At 42.2% G+C, this 14,875-nt stretch overlaps 1 protein-coding gene across 4 annotated transcripts in view; it reads left to right on the forward strand.

Moving 5' to 3' along the window:
• PIK3R1 (phosphoinositide-3-kinase regulatory subunit 1) overlaps window positions 1-14,875 on the forward strand; it is a 97,472-nt gene that overhangs the window by 5,473 nt on the left and 77,124 nt on the right. For 2 of the 4 annotated variants that reach the window (XM_003408071.4, XM_010588191.3), the window contains exon 2: window positions 7,699-8,416. In XM_003408071.4, the coding sequence (XP_003408119.1) occupies window positions 8,083-8,416 (334 nt within the window). In that variant the 5' untranslated portion in view covers window positions 7,699-8,082. The other 2 variants (XM_064272766.1, XM_064272768.1) reach the window with 2 other exon arrangements.

Consider the following 14,875-nt stretch of genomic DNA (forward strand, 5'->3'; position numbering starts at 1 on the left):
GTTTTTTAGAAAGGGTAGAATGAGTATAACTTTTACTTAAAAAAAAAAAAAAGGCTTACTATAAAAGCATCTTTGGAAATCTTACTCTTCCAGCATTGTTTTCCTTGAAAGAAATCAAATATGTACCCCCAGGCACCTGTAGTAAAAATAGTTCTCAGGTTAATGATCATCCCAGACAGTATTGCAGTCACAGGAATCTGGCTGAAGGGTGAGGAAACTCCGCCAGTGGGCTTAGTGAGTTCAGGAAGCCAAGGTACTGGTTTGGCTGTGCCCTGCCTGTCTGGCCTTCCTCCTGGGTGCCCCACTGGTCCCAACCTGGAGTTAAGCCCCAGGAACTAGGCCTGTAACATGAGAAGGTATTTGCCTTTAGTCCCTGGGGGATTGCATTAGTGCTATCAGGTTTTCTTTCTGAGAGCCCAGGGAGCAGCCCCCAAACCCTGTTGTAGAAGAAAATTGCCCCCAACTCCCTACCCACTGATGAAACAGCACACACACACAGGCGCACACACACACTGGCCCCTCCCAGGTCTCCTTTGCCCTGCTACTCTCTGCAAAGAGCTAGGTGGGTAAAGTCCATGTGCAGTCTTTATCTGTCTGTCTCCCTGTTTATTCTGAAGAGGAATTAAGGCAACAGCAGAGAGTTTTATTTTGGCCAGCTTCGGGGTTCATTTGGAAATGTTTGTAGCATTTAGTGACAATGCAAAGGAAAATACCTGGCAAATGCCTGTTTCAAATCTCTGAATTGTAGAAATGGCAGCAAGTGATATTTAATATTAATAGTAGTGATAATAATAATAACAGTAATATAGTTATACAGTAGATACAGATTACTAGCCATGTAACTTTATTCAGCTTCTCTGTGCTTGTTTTCTCATCTGTAAATGGGGATAATAATTATACCTAGAGTGGTTGTAAGGATTAAATGAGTCGATATATGTAAAGCTCTAACAGTGCCTGGCACATAGTTAACACTGTGTCGGTGTTAATTATAGTAAGATCTTATTATCAAGCATGGAGCTGAGTGCTTTATATATATAAAATCATTTAATTCTCATAATAACCCTATGAGGTACAGGTTCACTTATTATTTCTGTTTCACGGATGATAAAATTGTACCATGGTGAGCTTTAAGTAACTTACCAAAGGTTATATATCTAGAAAGGGATGGGGCATCCAAGTCAGGAGCTCAATGCTCACCAAGGATTTCATAAAATAACATGGTTTTCTCACAGGAAGAAGGACTTTAGACCATCTACTTCAGTCCCCTCATTCCATGGCCGTTTCCTCAGGTTCTCTTCACCATGATGGTGCAAAGGCCCCATGACTTTTTTGAGTGATAGAATATGCTCCTCAGATCCAGGGAGTCGCAGCTTGAGAGGTGGCATTGGCCTTTCTCCCAGCTTCCCCATGTTGATCACAGAGCACCTCAGAGTTGCCTTCCAGCTGGGCCTGGGTCCTCTCTTCTCTGCCCCTCCTTTGGTGCTCAACCCCACCTGTCACTTTGATTGCTTTCTGGAGAGCCTTGCCTCCTTGTCCCACCTGGGCTTGTCTTGTCTCCCCCAGTGGAAGGGCTCACGGGCAGGAATCTCATCTGACACACCCTGCTTCTCAGCAGTACAGACCCACCATGTGCCTGGTGTGGCAGCCAGCAAGACCTTCTGGCTAGTTGGTTGGTTTGAGCATGAATTGAGATATTTGATGTCTATGATTTTAAGCTTAATCTGAGCCCATTTTTTAATGTTATTTTAATTGAAATAAAATTTACCCTGAGCCCGTCATTTTAAATTGAAGATAATTTATTATGTCTACTAGGATGTTTTAACTGTGTTCAATTTGATTTTCTTGATTTCCAGGATCCCAGAATTTCAGAGGTAGGAAGATTTTAAATAATGATTTTTTTTTTAAAGACTATCTGAATTTCGATGGGGAACTTGCCCTAGACTCTGAGTTAGCCCAGTGAGGATGGAGAGATGGAATATAGGGAGAGATGGGCTTAAGGCCCAGCAATATCTCCATACCCTCCCACCTTGACTGAATATCAGACCCATTTGGGCTGCCACCCAGCGCCAAACTGCTAACTTCATCACAGGATGGAATCACATGACTAGAGTATATTCTTAAAATTTTGTAAGTGTGACTCAAGAGTATCTTTTTCTCCAACCCCTACGTCCACACCAAGTTTTACCTTGTCCTTTGCAAAAAGGGACGCAGGAAGTGAAGAAAGTCAGAGCTTTTCAAAGAATCTTGTTTGGTTCTTTGCCAAAATGCCTACAGTGTTTTACAGGGTAAACAAACAACAAGAAAAGCTATTTTCAAGCAGTTGTACATTAAGACATCATGGATTTCTACTTGTTGAGCATTAGAACCAATTTTATTTTGAGGAGTAGAATGAGAATTGCTCCTTATCTTAGAAGAGAGAGAAAATATACTTCCTAGTTAATGGTATCGCAGGCAGTCTTCTTTAAAGGGGTTGAAAGACTGGAGCAAAATAATTCCCTTTAAGGAAATTTAGAACTGTTGCCTATGATATATAAGAATAAGTTAATTTGTTATTTATTCATAGGATTTTTATACCTTTTGTTACAGTAACTTATGCATACACTAGCTTGGAGCCTATATCATAAAACTGCCTTGGTTATTTGAAAACATTGAACTGTAGATGGTGAATATTATCCATATGTCAGAACCTTTACTATGTAGATAACTATGTTGAATCTGGTTGCAAATAGTTCAGTGGACAGGTATGTGTAACCAGAGAGAGTGGTGTCATAATCGTGTGAATCTGGGCAAGGTATAGCACATAGCCTATCAGTATGGTTAGTTTGGGCTACAAATTGGTCTCAGGAGGATTACACAGGCACTGCCAAATGCCTTAGGCACTGGGTCTTCTGCATCCTGGGAGAATTTGAAGATTAGAGAAAAGGGAACTTGCCAGTCCTCTAGATGTGACAGCCCAGCCCTTGTGGCTGTGGATTGATTCTTCATGTCTCCCCCAAAGGAGGAGCTGAATTGTCAGAAACTTGTTCAGTGAGAGGCCTGGGATAACAGGAAGGGCAGAGATGCCAAGAGGGATACAGGTGGTAGAAGCTAAGCTCATAGAGCAGAATTGGGCAGGGTTCCAGAAGTGGGCAGCCTTCCAGAAGTTGTGTGCCTGTGTTATTTTATTCACTAGTTTATGGGCTTCTTTGGCAAAGGTGCATTTTAATGAAGTCTCAAAATTTGCGTGGCCCGAGATGCTGGGTCTTGGATTTAATGGGACTGCTACTGTGTAATAATGGGTTCTTTTTGTGCGGGTGTGTTTTTCAAAGAGCCACATACACTTTTCCAAGTATGTTCACCAGTAAGGCTGCTCTCCCAGAGAATAAAAGGCTTACATTCAGGGTTAACCTGGGAGGCCAGAGTGTGCAGACAAGGAATCACATTGCCAACTTCACTGTTATATTTGGGGTGCCCATTTTATGGGCAGCAAAGCAAGTTGAATTTGGGGAGTAGGTTCTCATGGTGTTAAAAGGGAGGGGGGCCTGGAACCAGATTGCCTGGATTTGAATTCTGGTTCCACTTCTCTCAAATGTTAGTGGTTCAAACCCATCCAGTGGTACCATGAAAGAAAGGCCTGGGGACCTGCTTCCATAAAGATTACAGCCAAGAAAACACTATAGAGTTCAGTTCTACTCTGTAGCGCATGGAGTCACCATGAGTCGGACTCAACTGGACGGCAATGGGATTGGTTTTTTGGTTTCCACCTCTCCATTACTATCATCATAGCCAAGATGCTTAAACTGCCTGCACCTCACTTTCCTCGTATATAAAGTACCTACTTCTTTGGTTAGTTATCTTGAGGATTGAATGGATAAATACACATAAAGCTTCTGCTAAGCATTAGATGGAGCCCTGGTGGCCCAGTGGTTAAGAGCTTGCCTGCTAACCAAAAAGGATAGCAGTTCAAATCCACCAGCCTCTCCTTGGAAATCCTGTGGGGTCAGTTCTGCTCTGTCCTGTTGAGTCACTATGAATCGGAATCTACTTGATGGCAACCTGTTAAGTATTAGATGATGACAGGGATCATTAAAATTAGAATGGCAGTCAGGAGAAAGTATACAGTGTGCACAGAGTAGAGGCACTTGCCTCCTCTGCCCAGCAAGACCTCCGTATCTCACCACCAACCGATTCATTTGTCTTCTCACACTCCTCTGACAACATACCACATCACAGCTGACCTCAGATTATTTAACCTGTTCTATCTGCATCTATCTTCCTGACCTTGATTACGAAGATGGGATTGTAGACTCGTGTTCTGTTTAGAATCCTAGAGTCATATAAGATCTGGGGTTCTTTTTATCAGAGAGGGCACAGAGATCTGCACAGGGTTTTTTTACAGACACACACACACACACACACAAAAGACTCATTGTGCAAATGGCAACGAAGGGAGAATTCGTGGACATGTAGGTGTGAGTGGGAGTTGATCTGATAACTGGTTAGGTCTTTGGCCCGCTTGGCGGGCATTGCGAATCTAGGGTCTAGCTCTTTAAAGTCATCTGGTAATTCCTTAAGATTCTTTCTCCCTTTGCACGGATTGAACATCAGGCAGGCTGGAACACAGTTTTCAGGTTTATAAAACCTTGACCTTGCAAATTTCGTTTCCACCCGGACACAAAGCCTTTTCTTACTCTAGTGGCCCCCAACAAGGAGCATAGACATATGTCTAGGTGTGCTGTGGGCAAGGGCCTGGGGGTTGCTGGGGACCTTGCAGGGGTGGGGGGATGCAGTTCATTGTATGCCCATCCTGTTAAGAATCTCAACAAACTGGCCCGCTGGGTGGTTGAAATAAAGGATGTTTTAGGAAGCAGTGGGCATAAAGATCCCAGCCTACTGGTTGAGGACTTTTAATCAAAAAGACATACATTGCCAGGAAATGCTAACAAAAATTTCAAGGCAGATTTGGAGGAATTAAATTATTCTTAGGCATACTGCCTGGTTTCCAGGCGTTTAGGGATATGCAAATTTTCATGTTTTCTTTAGAGTTCTGTGTCGCATTTGTACAGGGTACATTAGTACTAAAAATGAGATTTGCTAGTCCTACATTTTCGTGTGAATTTATGCAGTGAATATTTAATTTGATTCTGGATCTATCAAAAGGAGATAGAGTCTTCAAACAGAGAATATAGTTTATTTTTCTCATATGCCCTGCTGACTGCTTTAGTTTTTTTCTCTGACTGAAATGAAAAGTAGAATACTATCCCAAACTAATATTCTTGCTACACCAAGACTTCCAGTGTTTGTTTTAATATGTAACTCTCCTAAGAGTGTTTTTGTGTTACAGCTAAGAGGCTTTAACCGTGTAAAATTGAATCCTTCACAGGTCTGAATGCCAGCACGACAATTAATCTGTGATTAGATTTTGCTTCTTAAGATGCCTACACTGAATAGCGCCTATAATATTAAACTTCTGAAGTGTTCCACTCTTCAGAACGTATAAAAGCTCTCTTTGATAAAGCACACTAAAATTACGTGGCTTTTGTTTTTATTGCTTTATTGTACTGCCAGCTTAACTGAACACTTTAGGTTGCTTTTACTCTTTATGATAAAGATAATGTTGAGAAATGAATGTTGGGCAAGGTGTATACCTGTTCACGCTGTTCCGCCAGTCGGCTGCTCTCTGATCACTCTAATTCCTCTGCCTCCGCTATGTTTAAAAAAAAAAGGAAAGCGGGGGGGGGGGGCGGTGCTTCACTACCCCTATCGCCGTCCACTGAAGTTATCTTCATAGAATCATCTGCAGCATGTCTCTGCTTCCTCTCTGATTCCTTAGCTCCTTTACATTTGGTTACTGTCCTCACTACCTGTTGCCGTCAAATGGATTCCAACTCATAGCCGTCTTGTAGGACAGAGTAGAGCTGCCCCGTAGGGTTTCCAAGGCTGTAATCTTTATGGAAGCAGACTGCCACATCTTCCTCCCATGGAGTGGCCGGTGAGTTTGAAGCGCCAACCTTTCAGACAGAAGCCAAGTGCTTAAATACTGTGCCACCAGGGCTCCTACTATCCTCACTGCTGCACTAGGATTAGAATCTGTTTTCCCAGAAGTTGATGATGATCCCTCAGTGGGCAAACCCCAAACTACCTAGCCTTCATTCAGTCTCCCCCTTCTGGATGCCTCTATAGGGTTTAATGATTACCTGCGTTGTCTCCAAATCTTTCCTTTCTCACCTGCCTTTGTTGTTAGGTGCCGTAGAGTTGATTCTGACTCCTGGTGACCCCATGTGACAGAGTACAACTGCCCCATAGGCTGTAATCTTTATGAAAGCGAATTGCCAGGTCTTTCTCCTGCAGAGCAGCTGGGCGGGTTCCCACTGCCAGCCTTTCTGTTAGCAGCTGAGCGCTGAGCTCTTTGCACCACCACTGCTTCCTTTACTGAGCCTCAATGTTCAGTCCTTGGGTCATTTTTTTTTTTTAACTTTTAAGTATTTCTTCCTTGTGAGCATCTTCATTCCACTGAGTTTAGTCCCACCTTATTTTCAACTGATTACTAAATCTCTAGTGTCTTCCCTCTCCTGAATCACAGACCAGGGTTTTATCCACCCACTAGCACCTTGTGGAGTCTCTGGGTGGCCCAAATGATTAAGTACTTGGCTACTAACCTAAAGTTTGGCAGTTTGAGTCTACCCGGATACTCCTCGGAAGAAAGGTCTGGTGATCTGAAAGGTCACAGCCATTGAAAACCTTACGGAACAATTCTACTGTGAGTCACATGGAGTCACCATGAGTCAGAATCAGCTCCACTGCAATTAGTTAGCACGCTTGTGTTTGGATGCCCAGTGTCACTGTAAGCCTGTCATGCCTCCTGGCTTCCCTTAGCCTGAAAGTGGTAGCAAAATTCTCCTTATTATTGCAGGATCAGGCACCTTTTGCCCTTCTCTTTCTCCTTCTTGCTCCGTATCTAAGCACTTGCAAAATCCTATAGATTCTTTCTCTGCACTGTCTCTTACTTCAGTCCTGTCCTTTCTGTACCCTCTACTGCCACGTTGGTTTATGCCCTCTTGGCTTCCTGCCCAGAATACTGCAATACACCTTCCAGAGCCTGCCTCACCTCTTCTCTGCAAGTCCCCTCTCCTATGCCCTGTGGCCAGATTGAGAGTCCTCAAATGCAACCCTGACCCTGTTGCTCCCCTTTCAATGGCTCCATTGTGTATGGAATTACTCACAAACCCAACACGGACGTGCATAAGGTCATATGCTTCTAATCTGGATCCCACTGCTCAGATTTTGGCTTCAGATGCATTGGACTGCCTGTCCTAGCTCTTCTCAGAATGTGACATTCGCTTACTCACATCTGTACCTAAGATTACACCACCGATTGTACTCTGTCTTCACATTCCTGCAGTTAGATGTAGTTGCACCATTGCTTGAACCCCCTAGCAATTTGTCTCTGCCTCTCTGATGGCATGTACCTAGTGTTACGGTTCCTTGTGTATCTCTCTTATCGCTGAGATGATGCCACATGCTCACCAACCCTCCTCCTCCCACCCAGTGTTCTTAGAAGGCAAAGACTGTCTTGCTAATGCGGCGTGAGCAATAACACACTGGTCTGTGTCCGTCTGCCAAGTCGATTAAGTACTTGTTGAATGGAAGTACAAATTCAGATTCACACAGATGGCAAAGTGTGAAGTTCATTCATAAGTCTTGTTTTTCCTTTGCTAGGTGCAGCTTGCGTGTGGAGTGCAACAGTAAAATCAGACGACAGATGGACAGTGTGACAAGAGCATCAGAAAGGATTGGGCCTCGCGGTGAGAGTCAGCCTGGAGTCAAGTGTTGACAAGTTGCTGGAAAGGAGGCAAGGGGAGGACAGTGGCACGCAGAGGAAGTGGAGCCCTGTCTTCATTCGCACCATTGATGGAGGACAGATGGACAGCCGGATGGCCAGCCACCTCTCCTCTTAAACCTTTGGAGAGTTGTCATTTGTCCTCTGCTGGACACAGATTAGGAATTTTACCACACTCTCTGAATTCACTTTCCATAGAAACGTAAAATTAGACTGCCGCGTATAAGCAGACTCATCTGTTGCATGGTAACAGATTTGCAAACATGAGTGCTGAGGGGTACCAGTACAGAGCGCTGTATGATTATAAAAAGGAACGAGAAGAAGACATTGACCTGCATTTGGGTGACATATTGACTGTGAATAAAGGGTCTTTGGTAGCTCTTGGATTCAGTGATGGACAGGAAGCCAGGCCTGAAGAAATTGGCTGGTTGAATGGCTATAATGAAACCACGGGGGAAAGGGGAGACTTTCCGGGAACATATGTAGAATATATTGGAAGGAAAAAAATCTCACCTCCCACACCAAAGCCCCGGCCACCTCGACCCCTTCCTGTTGCACCAGGTTCTTCAAAAACTGAAGCAGACAGTGAGCAACAAGGTCAGTATTGATGAACGATTGCTTGATGACTTTTTTGTTAAAAGGTAAGAACTTAGGTTTGGGTTGTTCTGTTACGGTCTGCACAGAAATAATCCTGGCAACTTTACCTGAATTTATAGATGGTGAATAAAAACTCCGGTCAATCATTACACAGCTAGAAATTTGTATTTGTGGGATGAGGAGTTGTTATAAAAATAGGAAAATGGTATCTGAGAACCTGTTGAGTGAGCATTTAAGCACTATTCTTATAGCTGCCATCGAATTAAACATCTGTTGCATTCTTATTCTTGTAATTGGTATTATGTATCTATATAATCATTTTGGGCAAGCGGAGGATAAATCTAATGTAAGTACATTTAACATTAATATGATTTGTATGGAAAAACAGAGAGAGTAATGAAATAACCAGAGAATTCAGCACAAAAGAAACCGTTGTTTTTATAACCCTGTATCTACCTCTTGGTTTCCTCTCCAGGAACACTGTGGCTGAAGCTGAAAACCAGTCCTGTAGTTAGGATAAATGTAGACAGATTTCTCTTCCTTCATGGGCAGTGTTATTTGTAGCATTAATGCCTGTATTCTGCTTGGCCTTCACGAAGAGGAAAAACAAAACAAAAAAATCACTGAATACTTTTCTTAAATGGAAAACACTTCGATTCAGAAATCATTTTCTGTTCCTTGGAGATGGTCCACACTGGAGCTTTAGCACAGCTGTTCATTTAAGGCTTCACTTCTGTTCATTTTCACACGCTCAGCTTTGATATTATCAGCTTTATCAAGTACTGTTTTCCTCACTAGTAGATTTGCAAGCATTTGTTTTTTTCCTTTATGTAGTCTTTTTTTCTTGAGGACTGATCAGAGGGAAAGGTATGTTTAAAATGAGTGGACCTACCTGCTCTGGTTGTGTGTTGAGTAGAACTGACAGTAGCATCACCAGATATTTCTGGAAGAGACTCTGATACTATGAGTAATGTATTAATGCCTCCTTAATGTTGGCTTATTCTAGCCCAAATGAATGAGATAATGAGAATAAAGAAGCAGACCTCAACACTAAGAACTGCTTTTTAGCCAAGGCTTCGAACTGGTTTGTTCTGATTTGAACCCTTGTTGAGAATTTGCATTTCCACTCCAGATATACTGAATCAGAATCTATGGTTTTAACAAATCCCCAGGTGATTCTTATGTAGAATATATAATACATTTTCAAAACCACAGCTCTACCAGTGGTTCTCAGAATGATCCCCTAACCAGCAGTATTAGCACCGCCTGGGAACTTGTTAGAAATGCAAGTTCTCAGCAGGGGTTCAAACCAGAACTAACGGGTTTGAAGCCCTGCTTTTAGCACTGGGTAATGATGGCTCAGTGGTTAAGAGCTTGGTTGCTAAACAAAAGGTCAGCAGTTTGAATTTACCAGCTGCTCCCTGGAAACCCTATGGGGCAGTTCTTCTCTGCCCTATAGGGTCACTGAGTTGGAATTGACTTGATGGCAATGGATTTGGTTTGATTTTTTGGTCAGAGGTAGGATTAGAAATATTTTTCCAAAGCCAAGTAATTTGATAAGGATATTTGAAGTGAAGGGTTTTTGTCTTCTCTGCCTGGCCCAGAAGGGATACTTGCTTCATAAACATTATACTGTAGTTTATAAATAAGTTTTCAAGTAATGTCTTTAATCATAGAGTTCAAAAGTTAATTTTTCTTTGCATGTGAATCAGAAAACCTTGACTATGTACCAAAAACCATATCCATTGCCATCGAGTCGATTCTGACTCATAGCGACCCTATGGGACAGAGTAGAACTGCCCCATAGGATTTCCAAGGAGCGCCTGGTGGAGTAGAACTCCTGCCTTTCGGTTAGCAGCCAAGCTCTTAACCACTGCACCACAGATGTATGTAATTTTGTCAACTGTTGAATTTCCTGCAGTTTCACTTAGCAGGTTGAAGATACACTGTATACTTAATTGTTTTTCTCCACCAGCCTATTTTTTTTTTTAATTCGGTTTGTATTTTTTGAGTTAGAAATACTTCCTTAAGTAGGCAACTTTAAAAGGAAAAATGATTTAGTTTGCCCGAGAATACAAAGGATCATAAAAATATCTGACTAAATTAGGGAAGATCATTCAAGAGGTGAAAAAAGGTACCTTTGTCAAGATTAGTGACAAAAAGATTTTGTAAAACCAGTTTCTCTGCAAAATTGCATTTGCTAACTGGTGTCAGGTGAAAGGTGATTTGGATAGGGTACATAGAAAAACACATCTCTGTGTATAGGAAAATGGTTTTCCCTTTTTAGGCCCTAAGCTTGGTTATAATGCATTCTTCCTCATGTAATGTGGTGACAATTGAGATTTTTAAGTTTTTTCATATTTCTTTTTAATACGTGGAAAGGTGTAGAGGAAACTAAACTTTTCTAGCAGCACTCAAGAAATCTTGAGACCCATGGTAATGTGCAGGAAAGTATTAGGAAGAAAGATCTTGACTATACATGAGAAATTAGGAATTACTGAAAGGTTGAAAAGGCAGTGGGAAGGGAATGTGTGGGGAGAATAATTCTAAACGTTAAGATTTTCTAGAGATGTTAGTCTTGTGTTCTTATTTAAATATAATTCCTCTGAAGTGAAAATTTAGTAGCTCCTGTTAGATGCATGTCAAATTGATACAGAAAGCGGGCTATAACGACAGACTCTGTTTGTTCTGACTCTTCTTGGTTTCTTTTGCCTAAGCACGTAATTATTTGAAAAGCTTTTGCAGTGACAAGTTATGCGAAGGGAAGAGAGGGTTGTTCTTTTCTCTTTTACCATAATGGAATTTTTACTCCCTTTTTTTTTTCTTTTTACTCCTTTTTTTTTTTTTTGACTTAGCCTGTTTTTTGTGTTTGCCTGTCGTTACTTCATTTATAAGATTACCTCTGAGGTCCAAGCACCACGTACATTTCTCTCTCTCTCTCTCTCTCTCTTTTTTTTTTTAAGATAATATTGAGTTTTTGATGAAAGTTGACATAGCAACTTAGGTTACCATTTGATAATTTCTGCACAGATTGTTCAGTGACAATAGTTAATTTTATCACAGTGTGTCAACATTCTCTTTAATTGTGTTCTTTTTGTTCCATTTCTAGTTCTCTAGTTCCCCTGCCCCATTATCTTCTCATCTTTACTTTTGAATACTTGTTGACCTTTTAGCCTCATACTGACGGTTTTTAAGTAGAGCACCAGTCTTACTGGTATTGTCTTATATTTTGTGTACCACTCTACTGTTTTGCTAAAAGGTAATCTCGGGATAGGCTCGGTTCTAGGTTTAAAGCAGGGCTTCAAACTGGTGTGAACCTACTCAGTCATGGCTGATGAGGCGAAACTGGAACAGATTCAAATTATTAAAATTTGGGTGATCTGGAACAGTAACTGAACGGGAGAAATTATGGGTCAAAGCTCTGGAATGGGTGACTTGGAAGAAGCGTAGTGAGCCCTTTTAGGAGCCTGACATGTGAGATTGGATTATTGGCAGGACTGTGGTGACACACATTCAGAGTGGCACAGCCAGTCACCATCTTTGACTGGGAAACAGCTGTTTCTGACTCTGCTCAAAATTCAGTGGGCAAGAGATTTGGTTGCTATGCAACATGTATGCTGCCCTTGTTTTCTAAGAGGGAGATGAGGATTCTAGCAGGGCTTCGATCCACAATTTTTCCCATTTCAGTTATTGTGCTGGTTCACCCAAATTTAAAAAATTTGAGTCTGTTCTGGTTTTGCTTCCTCAGACATAACTGAACTGGGAAGAACCAGTTCGGATCCCTGATTTAAAGAGTGTCTCAGGGCAATAGCTTCAGGGAGTCCTCTGTTCTCTACTGTTTCAGTTTGTCTGGCCTTTTTTTTTTTTTTAAAGGGTTTGAGTTCCACATTTTTTCCCATTCTGTCTGGGACCATCTGTTGTGACCCTGGTCAGAATGATCAGTGGTGGTAGCTGAGCACCATCTAGCTCTGCTGGTCTCAGGGTTGATGAGGTTGTGGCTTGTGTTGACTTGTTTCTTCTCTGAGCTTTTGGTTACCTTCTTACGGTTTTGCTCCTGTAAGTAGAGAACAGTAGTTGTCTCTTAGGTGGCCACTTGCAAACTTTTAAAACCCCAGTTGCTAATCATTTCACTAGAAAGCAGATCATGATTTTTGTGAGTCATTTTATGCCAATTGACTGAGTTGTCCCATGAGACTAGGGTCCTAAGCTTTCAAACCCAGAAAACCAATCTTTGGAAGGTATTTGGTTATGTCTGAGGAGTATCTGTGTTTGTGTGTTCAGTGAACATATGTGCCTGCACCTACTTATTTACACATACCTAGAGATACTTCTAGAGCCTTGGTGGCACAACAGTTAAGAGCTCCGCTGCTAACAGAAAGGTCGGTATTTCTCATCTACTTCTGGAGCCTTGGTGGCACAGCAGTTAAGAGCTCAGCTGCTAACAAAAAGGTCGGTATTTCTAATCTACTACCGGAGCCTTGGTGGCACAGCGGTAAGAGCTCAGCTGCTAACGAAAAGGTCAGTATTTCTAATCTACCAGCTGCTCCTTGAAAACCCTATGGGGTAGTTCTACTCTGTTCTGTAAGGCCGCTATGAGTTGGACTCGACTCGATGGTAACAGATTTGTTTTTTGGTTTTTTTTTATAGACTTCTGTCTGTTCTTATTTATGTATATACCTTTATCTACCCATATACCAACACACCTATAGCCATCCATATGTGCTCAAGCACTCATATTTACTTTGGTTTTGCCACAGTTCTCTTTTATTGGGATGGGACCATTGGCGCACCGTGTTAATGGGCAGTGTGGTAAATTGAGGGGGCTTGCACCTGTGCTGCATGCTAATCCTCTGAACCTCCCTGCCTTCACTGTGTTTGAAAGATAGTTGTCATTAGACTTTGGCCAAGGGTAGCCTGTGTGCAAGAGTGCCTCACTTTTCCACTTTTCTTATATGTTCCCGGAAACTTTGAAATTTAACTTTTTGGAGGAAAGAGGGTGGAAAACCTGTATGAAAATCTGATAAAAGCTCCTCTCAGGAAAATGCACCTTACTCCACTGCAGTTTGCATGCAGGTTTTTAGGGAGCCCTGGACTATAGATAGGAGTACCTGGGTGGCACGAGCAGTTACGCACAGTTCACACCAACCCAGATGTGCCTCAGAAGAAAGACCTGACAGTCCACTTGCAAAAGGTCACAGCCTTCAAAACCCTATGGAGGAGTTATGCTCTGACATACATAGGGTCACCACGAGTTGAAATCGACTTGACAGCAACTAGTCTTGTGTGTAGTTTGTCTTGTAGATTGAGTTGAATTTATCTTACTGGAGTTTAAGTTAATTCAGTAAACATGCACTGAGGCCCTATTTTGTGCTAGAAAGCAGGGATATGAAATGCAATCAAGACTTGAGAGAGACTGACCTCTGATGCCCTCTTCCTCCTCTCTTTCCTGGTCCCTCACACTTGCCCAGCATTCTCCCGCCTGGGGCTGTGCTATAACTGTCCCCTCTGCTTGAAAATTTCCCCAGACATCCACTTAACTGACACTCTCACCTCTTTGCTCCATTTTCTTCTTCTCATGGTAGCTGACTCTGCTCACCCTCTTTCATGCTGCTATCTGGCCCTCTGCTTTGCAAAGCACTTAGGATCTAGCCTACTATATAATTAACTTAGTACGCTTATTGTTTATAGTCTCTTCTATATGTGAGCTCGGTGAGGTTAGGAATCAGTGTTGTTCCAAGTCTCTAGACCAGTGCCTCACACAGTGGGCTCTCTCACAAGTGAGTGAATGCATGCTGTTGAAAAGTTCATCGTTTAGCTATTTCATTTCTTACATGGCTTTGGAAACTAGCCATGAGCTGAGTGTGTTGTGTGCAGGCATACAAGGCTCTAACAATCAGGGTTGGTTTGTTATTTACGTCATTCACACCTGAGGAACTCTGCAGCCTCGGCCTTGACTGTTGACTGAGCTAGCCCTCAATGATACGTCTCCAGAGTTACAATTATCTACCTTCATGCTTGGGACAGGTAGTTCTGCTGATGGAAAAGTGGGTTCAGCTGATAATCTCTTCCTTTAGCCACTTAAGCAAAAATGAATTGAACATGTGTCATGAGCAATGAGTGTCCTTGGGCCACAGATTTTATACCCTCTCTTTTGCATGGGATGCTAAAATTGCCAGTCTGAGTATCTCATTTTATTTCATGTTCCAGCAGCCCAGTAAAGCTCCATTTGACCTTCTTTGGAGAGAACCTCTTCCACATTTTGTATACAGGAAGGGTGTGGATAGGTATGCAAATGGGGGCTACATGCTCTTTCGAGAGGCATGATATTGAAAGGTGATATTCTAGCTCTCTGCTTCAAGTGGTTCAGACAGTAGCGTTCCATTTCCGTGCACACAGCCCATTCTGTTGTGGTTCCATGTTTCCTCTTGTACACAAGGAACTGAGTTGATTGGAAATGAG

This window comes from Loxodonta africana, chromosome 2 (genome assembly GCF_030014295.1).
Source record: "Loxodonta africana isolate mLoxAfr1 chromosome 2, mLoxAfr1.hap2, whole genome shotgun sequence".
NCBI lineage: Eukaryota > Metazoa > Chordata > Mammalia > Proboscidea > Elephantidae > Loxodonta > Loxodonta africana.